Source organism: Protopterus annectens, chromosome 17.part0 (assembly GCF_019279795.1).
Source record: "Protopterus annectens isolate FY-2018-M chromosome 17.part0, PAN1.0, whole genome shotgun sequence".
Lineage (NCBI taxonomy): Eukaryota > Metazoa > Chordata > Ceratodontiformes > Protopteridae > Protopterus > Protopterus annectens.
Window position 1 is genome coordinate 593,187,292 of NC_056751.1, and position 22,812 is coordinate 593,210,103.

At 43.4% G+C, this 22,812-nt stretch overlaps 1 protein-coding gene across 5 annotated transcripts in view; it reads right to left on the bottom strand.

Moving 5' to 3' along the window:
- Window positions 1-22,812, bottom strand: part of CHMP2A (charged multivesicular body protein 2A) — a 518,938-nt gene that overhangs the window by 190,652 nt on the left and 305,474 nt on the right. For all 5 annotated transcript variants that reach the window (XM_044059594.1, XM_044059593.1, XM_044059591.1 and 2 more), the window contains 2 exons: window positions 8,674-8,853; window positions 6,404-6,534 (listed from right to left, as the gene is read on the bottom strand). In XM_044059594.1, coding sequence (XP_043915529.1) covers window positions 6,404-6,534; window positions 8,674-8,853 — 311 coding nt within the window. The remainder of the gene's footprint in view (window positions 1-6,403; window positions 6,535-8,673; window positions 8,854-22,812) is intronic.

Below are 22,812 nucleotides of genomic sequence, written 5' to 3' on the forward strand. Positions count from 1 at the left end.
GCTACAGATCCCCCACCATACTCCAAAATTCTCACTAGACCTTCCTAAACATACTGGAAAATATTAAGATACAACCAAACACCCTAATACTAGGTGACTTTTCCCAACGGTTCCTGGAATTCATAAATTCCACCGCCCTGGATCAACTAATCCATTGTCCCACCAAGGGCTCCAATATCCTAGACCTGGTCATTACCAACATGGGAGATAGATGCTCCACATCAGTGGTCACCCCCCTCAATGGTCAGGTCTGACCATAAGCAAATCACCCTTGACATCCATATCCCACCCCCCCCAGTAAGGAAACCTCCTTAAATAACTTCTCCAAAGCCAACTTCATGCTACTGAAGTCAGAAGTGACAAACTTCACAACACCCATGCAGACGGGATCTGGAAGTTCGACTGCAGAATCCTACACTAAGGCACTGTACGAGCACATCCACTCGTGCATGAATTGTGGCATCTCAAATAGAACCAAGATGCTCTTCTCCAAATAAAGGAAGCCAATCTGGTGGTCCCCTGCTATAAACAAACTATACAACAGAAGGAAGAAACTGTTCCAGAAAAGAGGAAAATCCCAGGATGCAAAAAACTCCCTCTCCAGCCTCAGTAAGAAGCTGAAATCCCTCATAAAATCCTCAAAAGCTAGTTACGAAAATAAAATTGCCAAAGATTCCAAAGACAACCACAAGGCATTCTATAGTTATGTCAAGAATCTAAATGGCAATGCTCAGATCTGCTCTGAGCTACAACAGAACAGCATTAAATATACTGATCCCAAGGATATTGGCAATATCCTGGCAGATCGATTTAGTGCCAACTTCACTCCCCTCACCCCCTAAAGGGCCCATCTCAATACCAAAAGATTGCCATATTCCAATAATCACAGCCACACAGGTAGAAACAGCACTCTCCAAAGTTAAGAAGACAGCATCCATGGGACCAGAAGACATCCCAGGCTGTGTACTACATGAACTACAAAATGAACTGGCACCCCACCCAAGTGTCATGTTTAATCATAGCCTCACCTCAGGCTTCGTGCCCACTGAGTGGTGCACAGCTACAGTTATCCCGATCCACAAGGGAGGATCCACCTTGGATCCTGGGAACTACCGTCCCATCAGTCTGCCAAACCTGATCAGCAAGGGCATGGAACGCATTATCATGGAACTTATAAACAAAGACATTGGCAACCTCCAGACACTGGACCCCACCCAGTTTGGGATTGTGAAGGGCCGATCTTGTCTCCTAAATCTGATTGACTTCTTTGCATCTGTCTCCAGAGCTGTGGACGAGGGTAAGGAGGTCCACACAGCCTATCTGGACCTCGCCAAGGCCTTCAACGCCATCCCCCACTCTGGAATCATAGATAAACTTACTAAGCTGGGCATAAATCCCTACGTCACTCGATGGGTTGCCAACTGGCTTACTGACAGAACCCAGACTATAAAAGTAGCCGACTCCAAATCCAGCTCCAGACAAGTGGAGTACCTCAAGATTCAGTCCTGGGACCACTCTTGTTTGGCATCTACTTCTCTAAAGTACAGGCCAACACTAAGGGACTCTGGCTAACAAAGTTTGCAGATGACTGCAAACTGGGAGCCATTATTGCCCCAAATGATGTGGATATTCTACAAAAGGGCCTTACAGAAACAGATGCCTGGTGCCAGAGCCATGGGCTCAAGCTTAATGACAAGAAATGTATAGTCATCCCCTTTGGAAAAAAACATGCACCCATGAACTACCACATAGGTGGCAGGACACTAAACATCAAAAGTGTGATGAGAGACTTAGGGACACAACTGGACAGTGGTCTCACTTTCGATAACCACATCGTCACAACAGTCAGGAAATCCTTCTACGTGGCACACCTCATCACTAAGGGCTTTTCATCCAGAAAAAAGGAGGTCATTGTCCCACTGTACCTCACAAGACATCTGCAACAGCTGGAAAGGCCACAGAAATACCTCACTAAAAGAATCACAGGCCTAAAGCAGATGCCATATGGTGACCGTCTAAAAAAACTCCAGCTATACTCTGTGGCATATCGTCTACTCAGAGGCGATCTCTGCTTAACATACAAGGCCATGTCAAACCCTGAGCTATTGGACATGCTCCACTTAAAGAAATCCCAATCCCTCAGAGCCACACGCTCCAGGAATCTAAACATTATCATCACAATGAACAAAACATGCTGGAGGGCTAGGTTCCTGACCCAGAGACTCCCCATACTCTGGAATAGACTGTCCATACATGTCAAGCAGAGCACCTCATTGGCCCTCTTCAAAAGGAACTTTGATGATTGGATGGGAGATAGGAAATTCACCCTGGGGATCATGTCAGTCGCCCTGCTAGACAGGGGCCCAGAGAAGTAAATATTGTGGGAAAAAATTTCCAGGGAATTATTATGGCTAGGCTTGCATAGGCCTTAGTACCAACCTATGAACCAATCATTGGTCTGTGTAAGACCTTCTTGTAGGATGCTGACATCACTGGGGAACTATGACTGTTTCTAGTTTTCAGTCATCTGCAAACTTTGTCAGCCGTAGTTGTTTTGTTTTTGCCTGTACATCCAAGAAGTAGATTCCAAACAATAGGGGCCCCAGCACAAAACCCTATGGAACACCACTGGTTATGGATCTGCTGGTTAAGGTCGAGTGTCCCTTATTTTAACTGCATGTGTTCTATTGGTGAGCCAGTTTGCAACCCACCTGACAATATACAGGTTAGTCCCCAGCTGAGCAAGTTTATCAATGATACCAGTGGGGAAGTGTCAAAGGCCTTATCTAAGTCTAAGTAAGCCATATGCACAGATTTACTTTCGTCCAGGGCTTTGGTAACCATCTAGAAGAATTCTACCAAGTTCAATAGGTACAGTCTCCCTTTAATAAAGCCACACTGGGTCAGGTCTCCTATATCTTTGTTGATAAGGTCCATGATGATTCTCTACATGGCCTTGCAGATACGGCTAGTAAGGTTTACAGGTCTATAGTTTGCAGGGTAAGTGGATGCATCCCCTTTATGTAAAAGGATGACAAAAGCCATTTTCCATTCTGCAGGGGCGTAACCAGTGTTTAGGCTGTGCTTGAAAGGAGTGCCCAGCAGTGCAGCTAATTCCTGTTTTAATATATTAAGAACACAGCCAGGGATGCTATCAGGCCCCACAGAGGCTGTGTTTTTGGCTTTGGAAAGGGTGTTTAAGTCCTGTTCCTTAGAGATAACAGGTGGAGCACAGGTGGTAGGGATGCTTTGGGATACACGCGGTGGGGACAAGGGAGAGAAGTTCTCACTGAACTTATCCACTAGCAGGGTGGCCATTTCCACGGGTTCAAAATATGAAGTGCCATTAACAAGTTCTGGGAAAATCTAGGTTTTTCCTTTAAGGTTAAGGATGTAGCTAAAGAATGCCTTATGGTTACCGTTTGCCAGGGAGGCTAATTTGGATTCATAGTTAGCTTTGGATTGCTTTACAAGGTGTTTTACTTGCTTGTTTAAGCAGAGGAGGGAGTGCTTCCAAGTTTGAGACCGTTCCTTCCTGCTCTTATCCACCAGACAAACTTGTTCTTTTTTTAAGATATTACTTTGATCCTGTCCAGTATGGCTGTGTCAATGCAATTGTACAGATGTTTATATAAAACTAGTGTATATTCCAGTATAGGTGTTCCTGGCATCAGTGGAGGCAGGAGCTATGAAGCTATTAATGCTGTCTCATAATCGGTTGTAATTAGATTTGGAGAAGTTTTTTTAATCTAGCTTCTCCTCAGGGTAGGTCAGATGCAATTGTTACTTCTAATTAGACTGACTTATGATCAGACCTCACCAGGGAGGGCTGCATATTTAGGGTGGCGCAAAAGTCACCCATGTTAGTGAGCACCAGATCCAGAATGACTGAGCCCCTTGTGGGGGTGTCAACCTCGTCCAGGGCATTGGAGTTAAAGTTCAAGAACCTTTGGGCAAGTCCGTTAGTACAGGTATAGCACCTGACAGGCAGCTAACTAGGACCTCTTCCTTATCCAAGCTGGTGGCTGGGACATCTGCGTGTCTCACAATGGAGTCACCTATGACTATGATGCTAGACTGATTGTTATGCCTTATGGGCTTGTTCAGTGAGACACAGGTGTGTGGGTTCTTATGTGTACTGTGGTCGACTGAGGTTGTATTATGTGAAGTGTACTTGTGTTTGGGAAGTCTCTGATCTTTAGGTAGGTTACTGGTGAGGGCCTCCACATATGTAGGTTTAGGTGCTGGTGTTGTGATTGGTGGCGGAGATTAGGTATGTAGGCTGACAACTTTCTTTGTGTCCAGTGTACTGACTGGTGAGTGAAACCCTGGAATCTTGGTTCCTAATATAAAATGCATCTCTCACATACTGGAAAAATGGTGGGAAATTGTCCATCCATAGTGCAGGGTACAACAGTGTGGTCAGTAACAGGGAGAGGTCAGAAATGACAGGTGAGATGTCTAAAGTTCAATGGGCTTATTGTGTGGGACTTGTGTGATAACAGAGGCTTCTCTGAAAGTTTTTCCTGGCAAAGAGTAATAACTGCGAGATATCTCCAATATAGCACAAACAGCTGACTAAGGGAAAATTAATTAGCAAAATGTTTGTATCTATAACCACCAAGGGTATCCGTAATTACACAGTTGTGGGAGCAGTGCAAACACTGGGCTTATATAGCAGCTAAGAGAAACCTTTTTTAAACCAGTTAACCAATTGGAAAGCTCAACACTGCACCCTGGTCCAACAATCTTGAATTAGATGGGTCCTTGACTGCACTATCTTGCCCCAAGGGTATAAGGAGGCCCTATTCAACAAAAATATAGCTGGATTGTAGTGCTCAGAGAAAACAGAGAGACCTAGATCCAGCAAACCTGAATCTAGACTATGCTACAGCTAAAACAAAATGCAATAAAGCAGCAAAAACAGTTAAAATGCAGAAATATACAGAAATACAGTGAAAATACAGTAAAAAAGTACAACAAATAGAGCGAATAGGTACTTAGCTTTCGTTTAAAGCATTAGATGCCTCAGACTGATATGGAGGTTACAGCAGAAGAGTGGCTGGTCACCAAATCTTGTGCAACTCGGTTAAAACAAGTGCAAATGCAGGGATTATAGCAGCTAAAAGAAACCTTTTTTAAACCAATTAACAAAATGGAAAGCTCAACAGTAAGCCATGCTCTAACAACCTTGAATCAAATGGGTCCTTGACTGCACTCTCCTGCCACAAGGGTGCAAGGGGCCCCATTCCAACTAAAGATAGCTGAATTTTAATGCTCAGATAAAACAAACAAACCTATGCTATAGCTAGAACAAAGTGCAATAAAGCAGCAAAACAGTTAAAATGCAGAAATATACAGAAATACAGTGAAAATACAGTAAAACAAAGTAAAAACAGAGCAAACAGGTACTTATTTTTCATTTAAAGCAGCAGGTGTCTCGGTTCAGTTAAAACAGTCCATAACAAATATACATCCTATCACATAATTAAATTCATAGAAAAGCACAGCTCTCACAGAAAAAAGTTACTGTGGAAGGTTTTCCTCACCATGGCACTTATCTGCCCAGCCTTGAAGGATCATTAGCCAACAGTCAGTTCCACAAGGCCTGCAGAGAGCACACTTTGGCAGTATGAAAGCTCTGAAGTTTTTGGTACCCTGATCACTGCTTTTAGCAGCTTTCATAGAGCCCCATAGCTGTTAGGTGCACAGAAGTTATCCCAAAGCTTTGTAAGCTGGCCAGTTGTCATATGCCTGGCAGGATACAACCTAAGCAGCTTAGACTATAGTAACAGTGATCTAATATTGAACATCTAACATGCCTGCTTACATAACGATTTCAAAATTTAACCTCCAAACGCATGAAAGCAATGCAAACAAATTGATGGAGATACTGTAAAACAGCCTTCTTTGTTTTACTATATTCTTAACTTAACAGTTTAACAAGTCAAAGTTAGAAAATGATATAATGGTATATCAAGGTGGAAAATATTTTTTTAATAAAAGTAGCAGAAAACAAAATGAAAGTAAAACAGATAGGCCAGCTGGACACAAGTGTCCCTTTCCTGGGGCAACCCATGAGCACTATCTATTTAAGTGACTAGCTCAAAGTCACACGGCAAGCAAACGGAAGTGAAAGAATCAAGCCCATTACATCTGTGACTATAGAAAGCAGCCCATAAACAGCTCAGAGTCTTAATTCCTTGTGCCAGCTCCCAAATGTAAAAAAAAATATAATTAATAATCATAACAAATTAGATTACGTGAATAAGAGGGATGGTCCGCATACCAAAGCAAAAATCCCTCTAAATACACATTAATTCTGTAATTTGAAAATGGTTACAAATTTTCATCCACACAATATTTAGCCTTTCCCATGACCATGCACAGCTATCAAAATTACCTCTCTTCTTCATCATCTTCGTCACCCATAGCATCATCAATTGCATCATTCATCAACTCTTCCTTCATGTCCATGATTTCAGATTGTTTCTCAAATTCCATCATGATCTTCTGGATCTGGGGCAGCTTTAGCTACAGTACATCACCCCAAAGAAAAAGGACAGCCTCAATAAAAAAAAAAGATTTACATACACATGTAAACTCGCACACAAAAATAAAACAGCTGCGCAAGTCAGTGACACTGCATCAAATATCATCCAAGTATTTCAGTATTGTATCTAGCAACCTAACTTGCTAGTAAAGACAACATTTTAATTCCTCTACCAGAAAAAATTAGGAATGACCCAATATTACAATGTGTATGATTAGGACCGAACCAGACGTACAAAAAGGATCACAGGGAAATGGCAATTTTACAAAATATTAAGGTCGAAGCAATGATGAAATTGAAACTATAGCCAAATGCATGAATCCAGTGAATACAATTCTAGAAAAACACCAGATACTTTTAATAAAACAACAAAGCTTTTGGATTACAAATCCTTCATCAGTGTTAAAGTGTCTATACTAGATTCTAAAGCCTTTATTATATAGTCAGACAATTACATGATAACAGCCAGCCTATAAAAACATAAAACTGATTACAAAATTCACTAAATTATTTAAAATTAATTAGTAAAGGCATATTCCTATATACATACATATAATACACATAATAAAAAAATATAAAACATAGTATAAAACTATTTTCATCTTACTTCCATCTGTTTTTTTAACTAATATTGGCTTAATGTGAGCATATTATTCAACCCTGGTTTCATGTCAGCTCATAGCCTAATTATCCAGGCATATTCCCTATTCTCCAAGGCATTATTCAAGTCCCCACCTCTAATATGTTTATATACCCTATCTATTACTCTACTGCGGTGGTGGTGCTGTGGTAGTGTTGTCGCCTCACAGTTAGACGTTGCCTGTTCGATTCTCAGTTAGAGCATCTTCTGTGTAGCGACATACGTGAATGGGCGTTCCTTCGTTGAAGGTTGTGCGTTAGGCCCAGCAAGCCAGTATGTAAAAATCTACTGCCAGTCATTAGCGGACCGGAGTTCCGCTGTGGCGACCCCTAACCGGGAAAAGCCGAAAGACACAAACAAACCCTATCTATTACTCTGAATTTAAAACTATGCCCATTACCATTTTCCATTATATGCTTACGTAGAGCATTATTTTCTATTTTCCTGCGTATATTTGATTTATGCTCTATAATACGTTTAAGTTTCCTGCTGCATTTCCCAACATAGAAACATGAACACAGCATACAAGTTGCCAAGTACACTATATTTTCTGTATTACACGTTGCCATACAGCTTAACACTAATTTTTCTTTAGTTAATGGATATGTAAATAAAGTAGTATCATTTTTAAAAATGTCATGCTATTTTGTTCATCAGTGTTAACTAGTAATCAGGTTCTTCAGTGATCCATGATGAAAGGTGAAATAAAACTAATTTAAGCGAAGACCATAAAAATGCAGAAGTAAAAGCATGTGAACCTGTATTTTTATCAAGGAATCTTTTGCCTCTCTTGTAGGTGAACAGACTGGATCAGTTATTATGAATAGGAATGTATGGCTATTCTTCTAAACACCCACACAGGTCTATAACCTACTAACTATGAAGCTATGAGCAGCTCTCAAGATAATTTACATCAGGAGAATCTTTATGCTAAAAAACAATCATACTTCTCTTCTTTTAACAGAAGATGTAAGGACACTGCCAAAGTTTGTTCTCTAAGGAGGACAAAGATCCCTCACATCCCAAGACTAGCTCTGCGACAGATATGCCCAAACATATAAACCTTTTAGTTTCTACCTTGCTGCTGTAGCAATCAATAAGCAATTGCTCTACAGTAACAGCTGAAGGGCAAGTCTGTCACCCTCCAAGTACACTACTGCTGGTGTCATCAAGTCCAATGCTCAGTCAGTACTACTACTACAGTATGAAAAATAAGGACATGTACAAGGTGCGCTGCCTCCAACTAGCTCAAAATGCTTGGCTGGTTGTCTATTGTTACACTATACAGAACGATGAAGAAAGCACCTGTGAAGGTAAGTAGCACAGCAGTAGCTTCATGCAGTTTACACTTCGGCTTCAATTCTGTAACACTAGAAGTTAAAAGTACAAATAGTTTTGGTGCAGTAGAAGTTACTGGGGCCATACCAGATTGTACTTCAAAGTTTCTGCCCCACTATTATGATGCGGACTTATAACTTACCTGTCTGTTCATGGTTGCCATGGCTTTGGTGACCCCTTTCATAGCCTGTGCCATCGAGTTGTTAGATTTCAAGGTCTGGATCTTCAGTGACACTGCCTGAATGTTTGCTTTCATCATGATAAACTTCTTTACATAATGCCTTGTCCGCACCAAGTCCTTTGCCATGATTTTAACTGCATCCTGCATAGAGAAGTAAATGATCATAATGAAGTCAGCATAATGCAGCATATTACTATAATAAAGCATCAAAGGATGTGAGCAAAAAATAGAGATTTTTATCCTGTTAGTTCACTGACTGGTATTAGTCATACATAGATCATGTGGAGGTAGAAGTGTAAGAGATGGGAAATGCTTAGTTAATATTCTATTTTGAAGCACATTTCATTTCAAAATGGATTCCTGACAGTCAGCATGGCCAGTGCAGAAAGTTCTATTATGGAAGTCTGAACTTGTACCTAATATGGAAAGGTACAGATAGAAATTCAGGAGATCCTCAGCTAGCAAAAATAATGCAAAGGTGTTTATTTCTAATTGGTCAGTGGCTGTATCATATTGATTAATATACTGTTCCATTTAATCAAAAAGAATGTATAAGAATCAAGGTTTTCATGGTTTTAGGTGACAGGACCTTAATTATCTAGTCTCCCACACTCATGTGTGTTCTCTGCAATGAACAAAGCTGCTCTTCTCTGATGAACTGTGTTGCCAGATGTTACTTTGTTAGTTTAACAATCTGGTGTCATGAAGTTTCAGATCTTTTGACCTGTTGTGCATTGCTGCAGCAGAAAGTATAACTGGGCCCATTTCTGACAGGATTTCTGTCTGGCTGGTGTATCACTACCTAACTTTTCTATTATTCTTACCTTCAGCAGAGTTTGGGGTCTGTGCAGGTAAGCTTTGGTAACAACCTCTGTATTAAATTGTATGAGTGGGAATATTGGATGAAAGTTGTAACTATTTAAAATAAAATGTTTTGTTGAATCAAAGTGGGTTTTAATCATAAAGTAATAAGGACTGAAGTATCCTTGTAATGTATGAGAGTGGGTTTTAATCAGAAAGAAAAATAATCAAAGAACAGAGAGGATTCCTTACCAGTACAAGTGTAGGTTTGTAATCATAGTTGCATACCTATCCAATCTGGTACATGAGTGGGTATTACAATGGGCACCAGTGTAGGTGTATTAAAAGAGTCGTAGTTTGAGACTCCAGCAAGGCATATGTTTAATAAATATGGTCAAGACAAACAAAAATTGTGTATCTGCCATAATGACAGATCTGTGCTGTCTCACTTTCATCCAGTTCAACCTTTTGGTTGCCGGAATCGATCAGATCGGAACTCGCCACCTTCTGGTAAAGCTGTGGATTTGAGGCTCTGACTCCTCCCCTACCCATAATTCCTTCATCTCCACTAAAGTACCTCAGATGAAGTTTGCTGATGTACATATAAAACAGACTCCCTCCTATAACTAAAAAGACTCTAGGTGCCAGGTGAAAAAAGAAAATTTTAACGGAGTCTTAGGCGAGTTCTATTCAGTCATCAAAAGCTGTAAGTGACAATATTAGAAGGGGGAAGGAGGGAGGGATGTTGTACCAGATGAAAATGAGAAATGAAAATAAGACAACACGAATCTATCATAATGGTACCCACATAACTTTTACAAGTGATATTGTCTATTTTCATGCAATTCAACATTTGGGACAGATTCCCAAGCTGGAAAAAGCACCTACGCAGCATGAAGGAAGAATAGTGGAACATTCCTTAGAACAGTGGAACCAAAGAAGGAATGTGCTCCAGACTCCACTCCCAAGTTGTAATGCAATACAAATGCATGAACCTTGGACCATGTCGCTGCTGCACAAGTATCATAACTGGAAACTCTCTTTTTAACTGTTTTCATTTGGTTTTAAAACAATAAATAAATAATTCAAATATAAAACAAACAAATAACTGTTTACATATGTTCACAGCTGATCAATACATCAAAGTTATACATAACAATTAATATTTTTCAAGTCTTAAAGTTTAAGTCAAGATTTATACCAATGTGTAATATTAGAAGTTGTCATCTTTAAAGTATGCAATTCACTACTGCAAACAATTTTTGCCATACTAATAAATGCAACACTAGAGGGGGCAACTTTACTTTTCCAAGTTTAAGTAATTACGTTTCTGGCTATAGCAAGAACAGACCAAAGAAGAGGTTGTGAAGGCTGCCAGCCTAGCTAGAGAGAATTTAATAGACAATTTTATCATTTGTAAATATGAATGTAAACTACAGGCTTGTTGTCTTAAATGTAAAGAAATACTGTTACAGGTGGAACTGGAAATGAATGCGACAACAGTGGACTCTACTGACCAAAGTAAAGCATGTGGTGACCCTTTGATGTAGACAGTGGTGCCGAAAAGTCTAGATGAAGAAATTCTTTCTATTGTTTTAACCAAGAGTTAAATTGCTAGATTTAACCATGCGAATGTATTTTTATTGCTCCGCGCCTGACCAGCTGCAAGATAACAAAAGGAGATGTTAAGAATGTAAATGCAGTTTCAGTTAGCCTGGGAACCCAGAGAAGTGTGAAGAATGATGTAATGTAAATCAGAAGCACAATTTCAATTTAAACAGAGAGAACCAGAGAGGATTAAGCATTTTTGTCTTGACCATCCAGCTCACAGCACTGTCTTGCTCTTATGCAAGTTATCTTAGACTTGTGTTTTCTTTTAGAAATAGCTAGAAACTAGAAAGACTAGACTAAGTGTTTTTCTGTGATGTCAGAACTGTACTACTGAATTATTTTAAGTATTTCTCTGTGAACTCTGAACTCTTGACTAGCACAATGTAGTAAGAAGTATTGTCTTGTGTTTTTATTATTTATTATTAAATATTTTAAAACCTTTCAACTGTGGCTGTTTTGTGTAGAGATAATTTAAGCTCTAGAGTACATTGCATATTTATAGTGATTACTGTACCAAGTCACTCTAATAAGCCTTGACTGTTTAGTTATACTACCAATTGGATAATAATATTGCACAGTAATAATTGGACACCCTTTTAAGGGCCTTTGAGTAGCTGATAAATATTAGCTGGGTGGTAGCAGGCGGTACTACCATATAGCCTGGGTAATAGGGCCACAGCTGGAGAAAGTACAGTTTTGTACCTACCATAAATGTAGATGTCTGATAGGTATGCATCTGCAGTCCTAACATATGGGTTGTCCTGCCTCAGGCAGCCCTTCGGTCGGCCGGATTCCAAAGTCTGGGTCTGGCCTCGGCTGATATCGCACTTCACCCGACGTCATAGCTGCTGTGGTATAAAGGCATCAGCCGACGCCATTTTCCTCAGTGTTTCTTGCCCCAGATGCCAGGTGCCCTCTAGGAAGGCTAAATTTGGATGAATGCAAATAATTCCAAACAGTAGAGAGCAAAAAATATATATATATATATATATATATATATATACATATATACACAAACAAATACACCATAATAATTTCCCCCAGCTAGCTAAAAGAGGGGTAAGTACCCTAGGAATACCACAGAGGGGAAGGAGGGTGGGTAATCCTGACTGCAGATGCATACCTATCGGACATCTACATTTATGGTAGGCACAAAACTGCACTATGTCCTTCAAGGATGCATCTGCAGTCCTAACATATGGGTAGAATACCATAGCCAAACTGGGGGAGGAGGCACTAAGATAAAGATGGTGTAGTCAAGATCCCTTGCAACACAGCAGTTGCAAAACCTGCTCGGGATCTGGAGTATAAAGGAAGGTTATAATGCTTGGCAAATGTATGCATGGAGCTCCAAGTAGCAGCTTCTAAAATGTCTTTGGTAGCCACTCCTTGTAGGAAAGCTGTAGTGGTGGCTGTAGCTCTTGTGGAATGAGGTCTGATATTTTCAGGAGTTGTCTTTCCATGAAAAGAGTAGCAAAATCGTATGCAATTTCCTATCCATTTTGAGATAGTCTGTTTTGAAATTGCTTTTCCTTGCATTCCTGTTGCATATGCTACCAGAAGCTGGTCAGTTTTTCTGTTGGTCTTAGTTCTGTCCAGGTAGTAGCGTAATTGTCTGTGCACATCCAAGGTATGTAGCAGTCTTTCCCCCCTGTTCTGTGGGTTGGGGAAGAATGTAGGTAAATTAATCGCTTGGTTCAATGATACTCTGGAGACCACTTTTGGCATAAAGGTAGGGTTGGTTCTCAGAGACAGGGCTGCACTGCCATTAATGCCTGTAATTCAGATACCCTTCTTGCTGAAGTGATTGCTAGCAGGAAAGCAGTTTTCCAAGACAAGAACTGTAAATCTGCTGTTGCTGCTGGTTCAAAAGGGGGAAGTGTTAACTTTTCCAGCACAAAGTTGAGATCCCATGTAGGTAAAGGTGGTTTCCTTGGAGGCTTTACGTTTTTGATTCCTCTCAAGAACTGTCTGAGTAGAGGGTGAGAGAAGACAGGAGGGTCCATGTTGTATTCTGCTGAGATTGCTGATGCATGAATTTTAATGGAGGAGTAGGACAGGCCATTGTGGAACAGTTCTGCTAAGTATTCCAGGATGTGTGCTATGTTTGCCAATGAGACATTTTCTCCCTTTGCTGCACTCCAAATGAGGTATCTTTTCCATTTGGCTGAATAAGTTTTCCTTGTGGAGGGTCTGCGAGCCTCCAGGATAATGTCCTTAACCCTCTGAGATAAATCTGGGCTATTTTGTCTTATGCAATATTCCAAGCAGCTAGCTGCAGTGTTTTCAAGTTTGGATGTAGGATCTTGTAGTTGTTCTGTGTTAGAAGCAAGGGACATAGAGGTAGAGGCCATGCGTGTGTCCGAGACATGCTTCTCAGTAGCGGGTACCAATGTTGCCTCGGCCAGTCTGGAGCTATCAGGATTGCCCTTGGTTGATCCTCTTTGATCTTCAGTAGGACTTTGTACATCAAAGGAAGAGGTGGGAATGCATATGCTGTCAGGTTTTTCCAGCTGAAGGAAAGGGAGTCCACCCTCCAAGAAAGTGGGTGGTATGCTCTTGTGCAGAATTTCTTCAATTGGTGGTTGTGTGGGGAGGCGAACAGGTCTGTTTCTGGTAGTCCCCATTTCTTTGTTATGGTTTTGAAGATATCTGGATGCAGCATCCATTCGTGAGCATCCGTGGTAGTTCTGCTTAAGGTGTCTGCTAGTGAATTTTCTTTTCCTGGTACAAATCTGGCCTGAAGTTGAATGTTGAGATTCAAGGCCACATTCCACAGGTCCATTGCCATCCGGCATAGAGGATATGAGTGTGTACCTCCCTGTTTGTTGATGTACCACATGACTGTGGTATTGTCCGTCCTTATCAGCAATTGACCTTGTTGGAGGAATGGTCGGAATGCCTGGATTGCTTGTTTCACTGCCAGCATCTCCTTTAGATTTATGTGTAGATTCAGCTGGTCTTAGGTCCATAGGCCTTGTATGCACTTGTCCACCATGTGTGCCCCTCAGCCTAGGTCTGAGGCGTCCGTGGTGATGGTCTGGATTGGATGAGGTTTGTGGAAAGGCAGTCCTCTGTTCAACTGACAGGCCTGAGCCCACCACTGGAATTCTTGCTTCAGGCATGGAATTATTGGAATCTGGGCTTCTAGACTGTGCTTGTGTTGAGACCATACATTCCTTAGGTACCATTGCAACTTTCTCATATGCAGCCTGGCATGCAGAATCAATATTATGCAGGATGCCATGTAACCCAGGGCTTGCAGGACTTTCCTTGCAGTAAGCTGAGTTTGTGTTGTTAATGTCATGAAATATACTGGTAGTTGCTTTTGTTTTTCTTCTGTGAGAAAAGCCATCTGAGCTGATGTATCCAGTTCTGCACCCAAGAATGTTATCCTTTGGGATGGTACTAGTCTTGATTTTTGCATGTTGACTGTGTATCCCAAGGCTTGCAACAGTTGTATGACCTTTTCCAAATCTTTTGTTAATTTTGCCTTGTTGTCCGCTTGTATTAGGCAGTCGTCCAGGTATGGGTAAATTTGAATTCGCTGAAGCCTGCAATGAGCAATTACTGATGCCAGGCATTTCGTGAATACTCTGGGTGCAGTAGATAAGCCAAAGGGCAATGCTGAGAATTGATAATGCTCTGATCCTGCAAGAAATCTGAGGTGTCTTCTGCAATCTGGTCGTATAGGGACATGCAGGTATGCCTCCTTGAGATCTAGAGTCACCAGCCAAGACTCCTTGCCCAGCATGGGAAGAAGTTGCTGGAGGGTCAGCATTTTGAATTTTGGAACAATGAGGTATGTGTTCAGAGCGGACAAGTCGAGAATAGGTCTCCATTGATTTTCTTTTCTTGGTACAAGGAAAAGCCTGGAGTAAAATCCTTGGCCTTGCTCCATAGGCGGTACCTTTTCTATAGCTCGCATCCTTAGTAAGTTGTTGATTTGTCTTAGAGCGTCCGTTTTTTGGCTTGGTGGTAGGTTTGGCATTCCTCTCTTTTTTGGTAGAGTGTGGAAGTGAAACCTGTAGCCTTTGTCTATTGTTTGTAAAGTCCATTTGTCTCCTGTAATGTAATGCCAGTTGTGGGAGAATAAAGCTAGTTTTCCGCCCAAGGGTGCTTCCAGTTGTTCCCTGGTAGGCGGAATCAGAGCCAAGTCATTGAATCTGTGGCAGTACTTCTCTGGTTGGTAGGTTGCCACCGACGTCCCCTGTAGGCACCCCTGGATTGACCTCTGCTTCTTGGGCGTCTATTTCTGCCTCTCTGTGCTCTGGAGGTGTCTGGAAAGGACCAATTCTTCGAAGGCCAATTTCTGCTAAACCTCGGAGGTTGGACCTGTAAGAAATCCTTGACTGTTTGGACAGATTTTGCTTTTTCCTCCACCTTCTTTAGAACCTGCTGTGCAGGGGAGCCAAACAAACTTTGTTTCTCCATAGGAGCATCTAGGAGTTTTGACTTAACATGGTCTGGTAAGTATTGTTCTTTTAACCAGGCATGCCTTCGAATCACTGTTCCAGTCATAGCTGATCTAAAGGAAGCCTCCAGTGCATCATAGCCAAATTTTAAGAAATGGTTACTGACCTGCTGAGAGTTATGTACCAAATCCTGAAGGGACTTGTGGTCTATAGGTTCAGGGGAGGACAGTTTTTTTATTTAGCTGGTCTAGCAAAAATTCCTGGTACTGAATCATGTGAAATTGACAGTTTAAGGCCCTGGCCGAAAGAGTAGCAGAAGTATAAACCTTTTTACCCCATCTCTCTAATGCTCTAGATTCCCTTTCAGAGGGGAGAGGATTTTTGGCAGAGGCAGCTGCCACAGCCTTAGGGCCCTGTGAAATGGTTTCAGGATCTGCCACAGGAGCCTTATACAAATGGTAGTGTGTGTCCAGGACCCTGTAATATCTGTCAGGCTTGGCTGGGGCCGGAGGAAGAGAATAAGGGGCAGTACAGGCATCATCATATGCATCATCAACAACTGTTAGTACTGGAGGAATGGCTAAAGGCCTATGCTGTGGTAAGTGTAAGAAAGTCTTTAGCCTTTTCCTTGAATCTGAAAAATCCTGGCCCTGCCATTGAAAGTGTTCCCTCACAGCATGTAAGGTTTCCCCAAAAGAAAATTCTTCAGGAGGAGAGGCAGAAGGAATGGAGTCTTCTGCATCAGAATCCTCATAAGGTGAATATGGGCCTTCCCGAGGGTCCGAAATATCTGAGTCATCCGAGGAATTGTCCGTGGAAACAGGTTACGGGGGTTCAGTCCTAGGCCTCTTCTCTGGAGGGGGTTGAGAGGCCCTGTCTGGGTGAGGTTGGGATCCCCTGATCAAGGAAATGAGATCCTCAGCCAGGCTGAGCATTTGAGAACTAGAGGGAGGCCTGTGAGAGGGAATTTTAGCAGGTAAGGCCTTAGAAGATTTAGCTGCTTTAGCCCTGGCAAAAGCCTTGATAGACATAGATGCAGGGGGTCTAGCAGCCCCACGTACAGGGGTAGATATGTCTAAAGGAATAGTATCTGACAAATCCTGGGTGCTTGCTTCTGTAGGAGCAATTGCTGTAGCCGATTCAACCATGCTCTGTGAAGCCTCGGCTACCGGAGGCCTGCTTTCGGCCGAAGGAAGAACCGAGGACTCTGTTTCAGCCGAAACAGAGACACACGCGGTTGGCCTAACCGTGGTTTCAGCCGAAACCGCGGACCGCGAGTGTCGGTCCTTTTACTTGCATTTTTTAGCTAATTGTGCTGTCGGAGTCTCCGACGGCATTTTGTAAGCAAAAGCAGGACCAAAAAACTCCTCTGCAAACTCCGACCGGCGTCTAAGCGTCCGTCGGTTGAAAGAAGCACAGGCTAAACAAGCTGATGCGCCGTGGTCCGAGCCTAAACAAGGAAGGCAGTAAGAGTGGAAATCCTTATGAGGTATTTGTTTTCCACAAGTTAAACAATTATTTACTTTGTCTGACATCGGCTGAGGCAAGAAAGAGTCCCCAACAGGGTACTTAGCTTTTTAGAAGTCTTCGGTAGTAGAAATCTCTGGATCTGACCGACCGGCACTTGCAAACAGCTTCTGCTTTGGGCACCGCACGGCAAGAAAGACTGAGGAAAATGGCGTTGGCTGATGCCTTTATACCACAGCAGCTATGACGTCGGGTGAAGTGCGACATCAGCCGAGGCCAGACCCAGACTTTGGAATCTGGCCGACAGAAGGGCTGCCTGAGGCAGGACAACCCATATGTTAGGACTGCAGATGCATCCTTGAAGGACATCCTGCGCCAGCATTTCCCAGGAGTGTCTGTGTGATTGTATAAACTCTTATCTCAAAGTGTGTGTGTCAGCTACTTGGGCAGGGACACGAAGCAATGGTTGGACAGAGAGGGTGCTGGAGATTTTAGCTTACCCAGCTGGCTGAGATCTGGACCCTACAGCTGTGCCAGTGTGGCGTCTTATTGGGGACCTGGAGAGCAAGGGAGCGACCAGCCCCGGAATGATTGTGACCTCTGTGTGCTCTTAAGGGAAATTGCACTTTACTGTGTGTATTTGTTATCCTTTCCTTCATATATGGGACACCCTCCATGGTGTTAGTGGTGAGGACTGAGGCTCCTTGATTGCTGGGGGGCCAGGGCACAGGCGTCACATATTAATTGGTGGCAGTGGTGGGATATCCACACCATACATTGTTTGGCAGAGGTGGGATATCCACATCACATATTAATTGGTTGGCAAATACTAATTGGCTTGTAGTGGTGTGGGTAGAGTGAATTCCTGTAGCTTGTGTAGAGTGAGCTTTGAAGGTGTTTTGTACTCTAAAACAGCTACGCAGTGAATACTTAGAGTTCACATTACAATTGTTTTATTTCTTTTGTTAGCTTAGTTAGTCAGGGTGAGCAGGCAGCATGTCAGCAGAAAAGTAAAGAAAGCTGACAAGGAGCCAGCTGGCGGAGATGTGCCAGGCTAGGGGACTGGTACATGGAAACCTGACTAAGACAGACCCGATTGCAGCCTTGGTTACAGCTGCATCAGAAACAGCAACCAGGAGGCCAATCGGACTGGCAGTGGAAATATAATACCCTTGGAGAATGGACAGCTCAAACTTTCTGCAGAGGACTTAAAAATCCATCTGGAGCTAAACAGACCTGAGTTGGAGGCCAGGCGTTTGGAGATGGAAGCCGAGGAAAAGGAGAGGCAGAGGAAGCATGAAAGAGAAATGCTGACTCTTCGCCAGAGTCATGGAGGTAATGGGGAAGGGAGTAAGTGGACCCCAGAAGCACAAAAGGTCAGTAAATTTCTTCCACAGATTAATGAGGGGGATAATTTTGATAGTTTCCTTCATATGTTTGAGAGGGTATGCAAATAGTATGGTGTTGAACAAAGGCTCTAAGTACGGTTCTTGACCCCTTTACTCCATGGTAAAGCTGTAACTGTATGGTCTAAAATGTCTGACGTTGCATGTTTTGATTATACTGCTGTAAAAAAATTGTCTATTAGAGTTTATTAAGCTAACACCTGAAATGTATAGGAAAACGTTTCATGAGCATAGAAGCAAGGCAGATGAAAGTGTATGTGAATATGTTGCTGAACTGAGCACGTAATTTTCATAGGTGGTGAGTGGATGTCAGGTCACCACTTTTGAATGGCTGGCAAACCGTTTGGTGAGGGAACAAGCCCTTAGCACTTTGCCTGAGGACATGAGGATCTGGTTAGCTGACAGACAATGTGCTACTTCAGATGTGTTGGAAGAAGAAGGGAGACCTATACCTGGCAAGCAGGGCAGCCCTGCACAGGAAGGGGACCCCCAGTACTTCTCATGAGTCTAATGGAACCCATGGTGGGCAGCACAGACAGCCCCAACAGAATCTGCCAGTAGCAGGGGAAGTCACTAGTCCAGGTACACGTTTTGAATGCAACCAGTGGGGCCATATGGCATGCAGGTGCCCACGGAGGCAAGGTGGGGAACAAAAGGTGAGGGAGCCAGTAAGTGGGAAAGACAAAAATGCAAATAGTAGGTTGTCTTGAGACAACAGGGGTACTAAACTACCATCCTGCAGATGTCCTGAGAGAGAAGGATTTGGATGAGGTAGTACCATGTGCTTATGCAGTTACATGCAGTCAGGCTAGGAGACAAGCAAGTGGGTCTGGTAGCCTGGGGGGACCCAGGCAGACTGCATACTTGCAGCCAGGACTGGTGAGGTGGTCACTTCAGGGAGGGAGCTATTCTGTAACCGTGAGACTGAAGGTGAGCCACAGCTGCTTGTGGATACTGATGTTCCCTTGGACAGAGTGACTACAAAAGTAGGGGGTGAGTAGTAGTACCCAGGCTGACAGTGAGGCACCACTGTCAGAGGATACCAGACTTCCTGTGGAAGGGGAGCTGGGAAGAGTTACAAGGAGAGAGTTGAGACAGGCTCAGCTCTCATACCCTATATTGCAAGGCCTGAGGCAGGTAGCTAGGGAGGCACCTGATTCTCAAGGAAAGGGGGAATCTGTATACTGGGACAAAGGGTTACTATACAGAGAGTGGACCCCTGAGGGAGGGCTAAAAGATGAAGGAGGACAGCAGTTGGTAGTGCCTAGAGCCTACCATCTGGCGATTCTAGCCATAGCCCATGATATTCCCTTTGCAGGTCATATGGGTATAAAATGTAAAAAAGAGGCATATTATGCAGAATTTCTATTGGCCTGGAATTTCCAGAGATGTAACAGGGTACTGCAGGACCTGTGAGCAGTGCCAAAAGGTAAGCAAGGCAGGAGACAAGGTGAGAGCTCCTTTGATGCCTTTGCCTGTGATTGAGGGGCCATTTCAGAGGGTAGCTATGGATATTGTGGGTCCTCTAGGTACCCCAAGCTCCACAGGGAAAAAAGTATATCCTAGTGGTAGAGGATTATGTTACACGATACCCTGAGGCAGTGGAGTTGAGCTCCATTGAGGCAGAGAAGGTGGCAAATGCTTTGTTAGAGATTTTCAGCAGGGTAGGTTTCCCAAATGAAATACTGACTGAGAGAGGAGCCAATTTCATGTCAGACCTGCTGGCTTGTCTGTGGAAGTCCTGTGGGGTGAAGTACATGAAGACCACCCCCTACCACCCCCAGACTAATGGTCTTGTTGAGAGGTTAAACTCTACAATCAAGTCCATGCTACGGACATTTGCAGATCAGTTTAGGAGGGAGTGGGACAAATATTTGCCCTGTTTGCTTACAGAGAGGTTCCTCAGGAATCCATAGGTTTTTCACCCTTTGAGTTGCTGTATGGGCATAGGGTGAGGGGACCTCTAGATTTCATTCAAGATGAGTGGGAAGGTGTGTGCGAGTCTCACAAGGGGTCTGTTGTGGCATAGGTCCTAAACCTCAGGACAAGGCTCAGGGAAGACATGGGCTTGGCCCAGGAGAACCTGGCAGAAGCCCAACAACAGAAAAAGGTGTGGTATGACAGGAATGCTCAAGCTAGAGATTATGCTGTGGGGCAGCCGGTAATGGTTCTCATTCCTGTCAGACACAACAAGCTGCAAGCAGCTTGGAAGGGGGACCCTACAAGGTGCTAAGAAAGGTAAGTGATGTTAATTACATGGTGGAACTGCTAGGCAGAAGGCAGGGGCACAAACTGTACCATGTTAACATGATGAAACCTTACCACAATAGGGTGGCCCTTGTGCTGAGCATTTGCAGTGGATTGCAGGAGGAGTCTGAGGGAGATCTGGAGACTGATCTCCTCAGTGAGGCTCGAGCTGACACCTCAGTGGAAGGCGTAGCAATGCCCCAGCAGCTATCTGCTACCCAGGTTTGAGAAATCCGAGCAGTGTTGCAGGAATTTGGGTACATGTTCACTGGGAAACCAGGGTGCACCCACCTGGTGCAGCACCAGGTGGATACAGGACCCCAAAGGCCTATTAGGCAGGCTCCTTACACGGTGTCAGAGAGTTAAACAGACTCTGAGGGAGGAGGTACAGGAGATTTTGGAACTAGGGCTGATTCAGGACTCCAACAGTCCCTGGGCCTCCCCAGTAGTGCTGGTGTCAAAGAAGGATGGCAGCACCAGGTTCTGTGTGGACTGCAGGAAATTAAATAGTCACACAGACTCAGATGCTTACCCCATGCCTAGGACAGATGAGGGCCTAGAGCAGCTGGGTGGGGCTAAGTATCTTACAACCACTGATCTTACAAAGGGTTACTGGCAGGTGCCCTCGACTCCCAGCACTAGAGAGAAGTCAGCCTTTGTGACTCCTTTTGGCTTGTATGAGTTCACAAAGATGCCCTTTGGGATGAAGAATGCCCCAGCGACTTTCCAGAGGCTGGTAGATCATATCCTGGCAGGAGGGTTTGCCCTTGCCTACCTAGATGATATTGCCATCTACAGCCATTCCTGGCCAGAGCACCTTCAGCATGTCAGGGAGGTGCTGGGCAGACTACAGAGGGCAGGGTTGACCATTAAGCCGAGCAAATGTCAGGTGGGTATGGCAGACATCTCCTACCTAGGACACAGAGTGGGAAGTGGTAAGATACGGCCAGAACCTGCCACAGTGGAATCCATTCAGGCACAGCCTGCACCTGTTACCAAAAAGCAGGTGAGGACATTTTTAAAGACAGCAGGGTACTACAGAAAGGTCATCCCCAGTTATAGTACCATAGCTGCTTCCCTCACAGACCTGACAAGGAAGAACAGGCCAGTTAAGGTAGTGTGGACCCCAGCATGTGAGCAGGCATTCCAGAAGCTTAAAGAAGCTTTGAGAGGACCCCCTGTGTTAGACAGTCCAGATTATAGCACAGAATTTGTTGTGCAGGTGGATGCTTTGAACCATGGGGTGAGGGCTGCACTTAAGTCAGATTTCTTCCGAGGGAGAAGAGCACCCAGTGGTTTATCTCAGTCATAGGCTCCAACCCAGGGATGAATGCTATGCGGCTGCAGAAAAGTAATGTCTAGCCATAGTGTGGGCACTGCAGAAACTTAAGCCTTATCTATATGGAAATAAATTCACTGTTATGACACATCACAACCCCCTAATATGCTTAAACAGAGCCAGCCAGCAAAATGTCAAGTTGCCAAGATGGAGCCTAGGGTTACAAGCATATATGTCAGTGCAGCACCGCAGTGGGAGTAGCAATGCCAATGTAGAAGGGCTCTCAGGACAGGGAATGAGGCAAGGTACACTCAGACAGACCTAACCCTCTCAAGCAGCGTTTCACAAGGTTCACTTGAAAACTAGCTTGAGTTCTTTGGGGGGGGGGTGTGAAGGCTGCCAGCCTAGCCAGAGAGAATTTTATAGATAATTATATCATTTGTACATATGAATGTAAACTACAGGCTTGTTGTCTTAAATGTAAAGAAATGTTACAGGTGGAACTGGAAATAAATGTGACAACAGTGAACTCTACTGACCAAAGTAAAGCATGTGGTGACCTTTTGATGTAGACAGTGGTGCCGAAAAGTCTAGATGAAGAAATTCTTTCTATTGTTTTAACCAAGAGTTAAATTGCTAGATTTAAACATGCAAATATATTTTTATTGCTCTGCTCCTGACCAGCTGCAAGATGACAAAAGGAGATGTTAAGAATGTAAATGCAGTTTCTGTTAGCCTGGGAATCAGGGGAAGTGCGAAGAATGATGTAATGTGCAGCCTGGGAACCCCAGGAAAGTGTGAAGAATGATGTAATGTAAATCACAACTGCAATTTCAATTTAAACAGAGAGAACCAGAGAGGATTAAGCATTTTT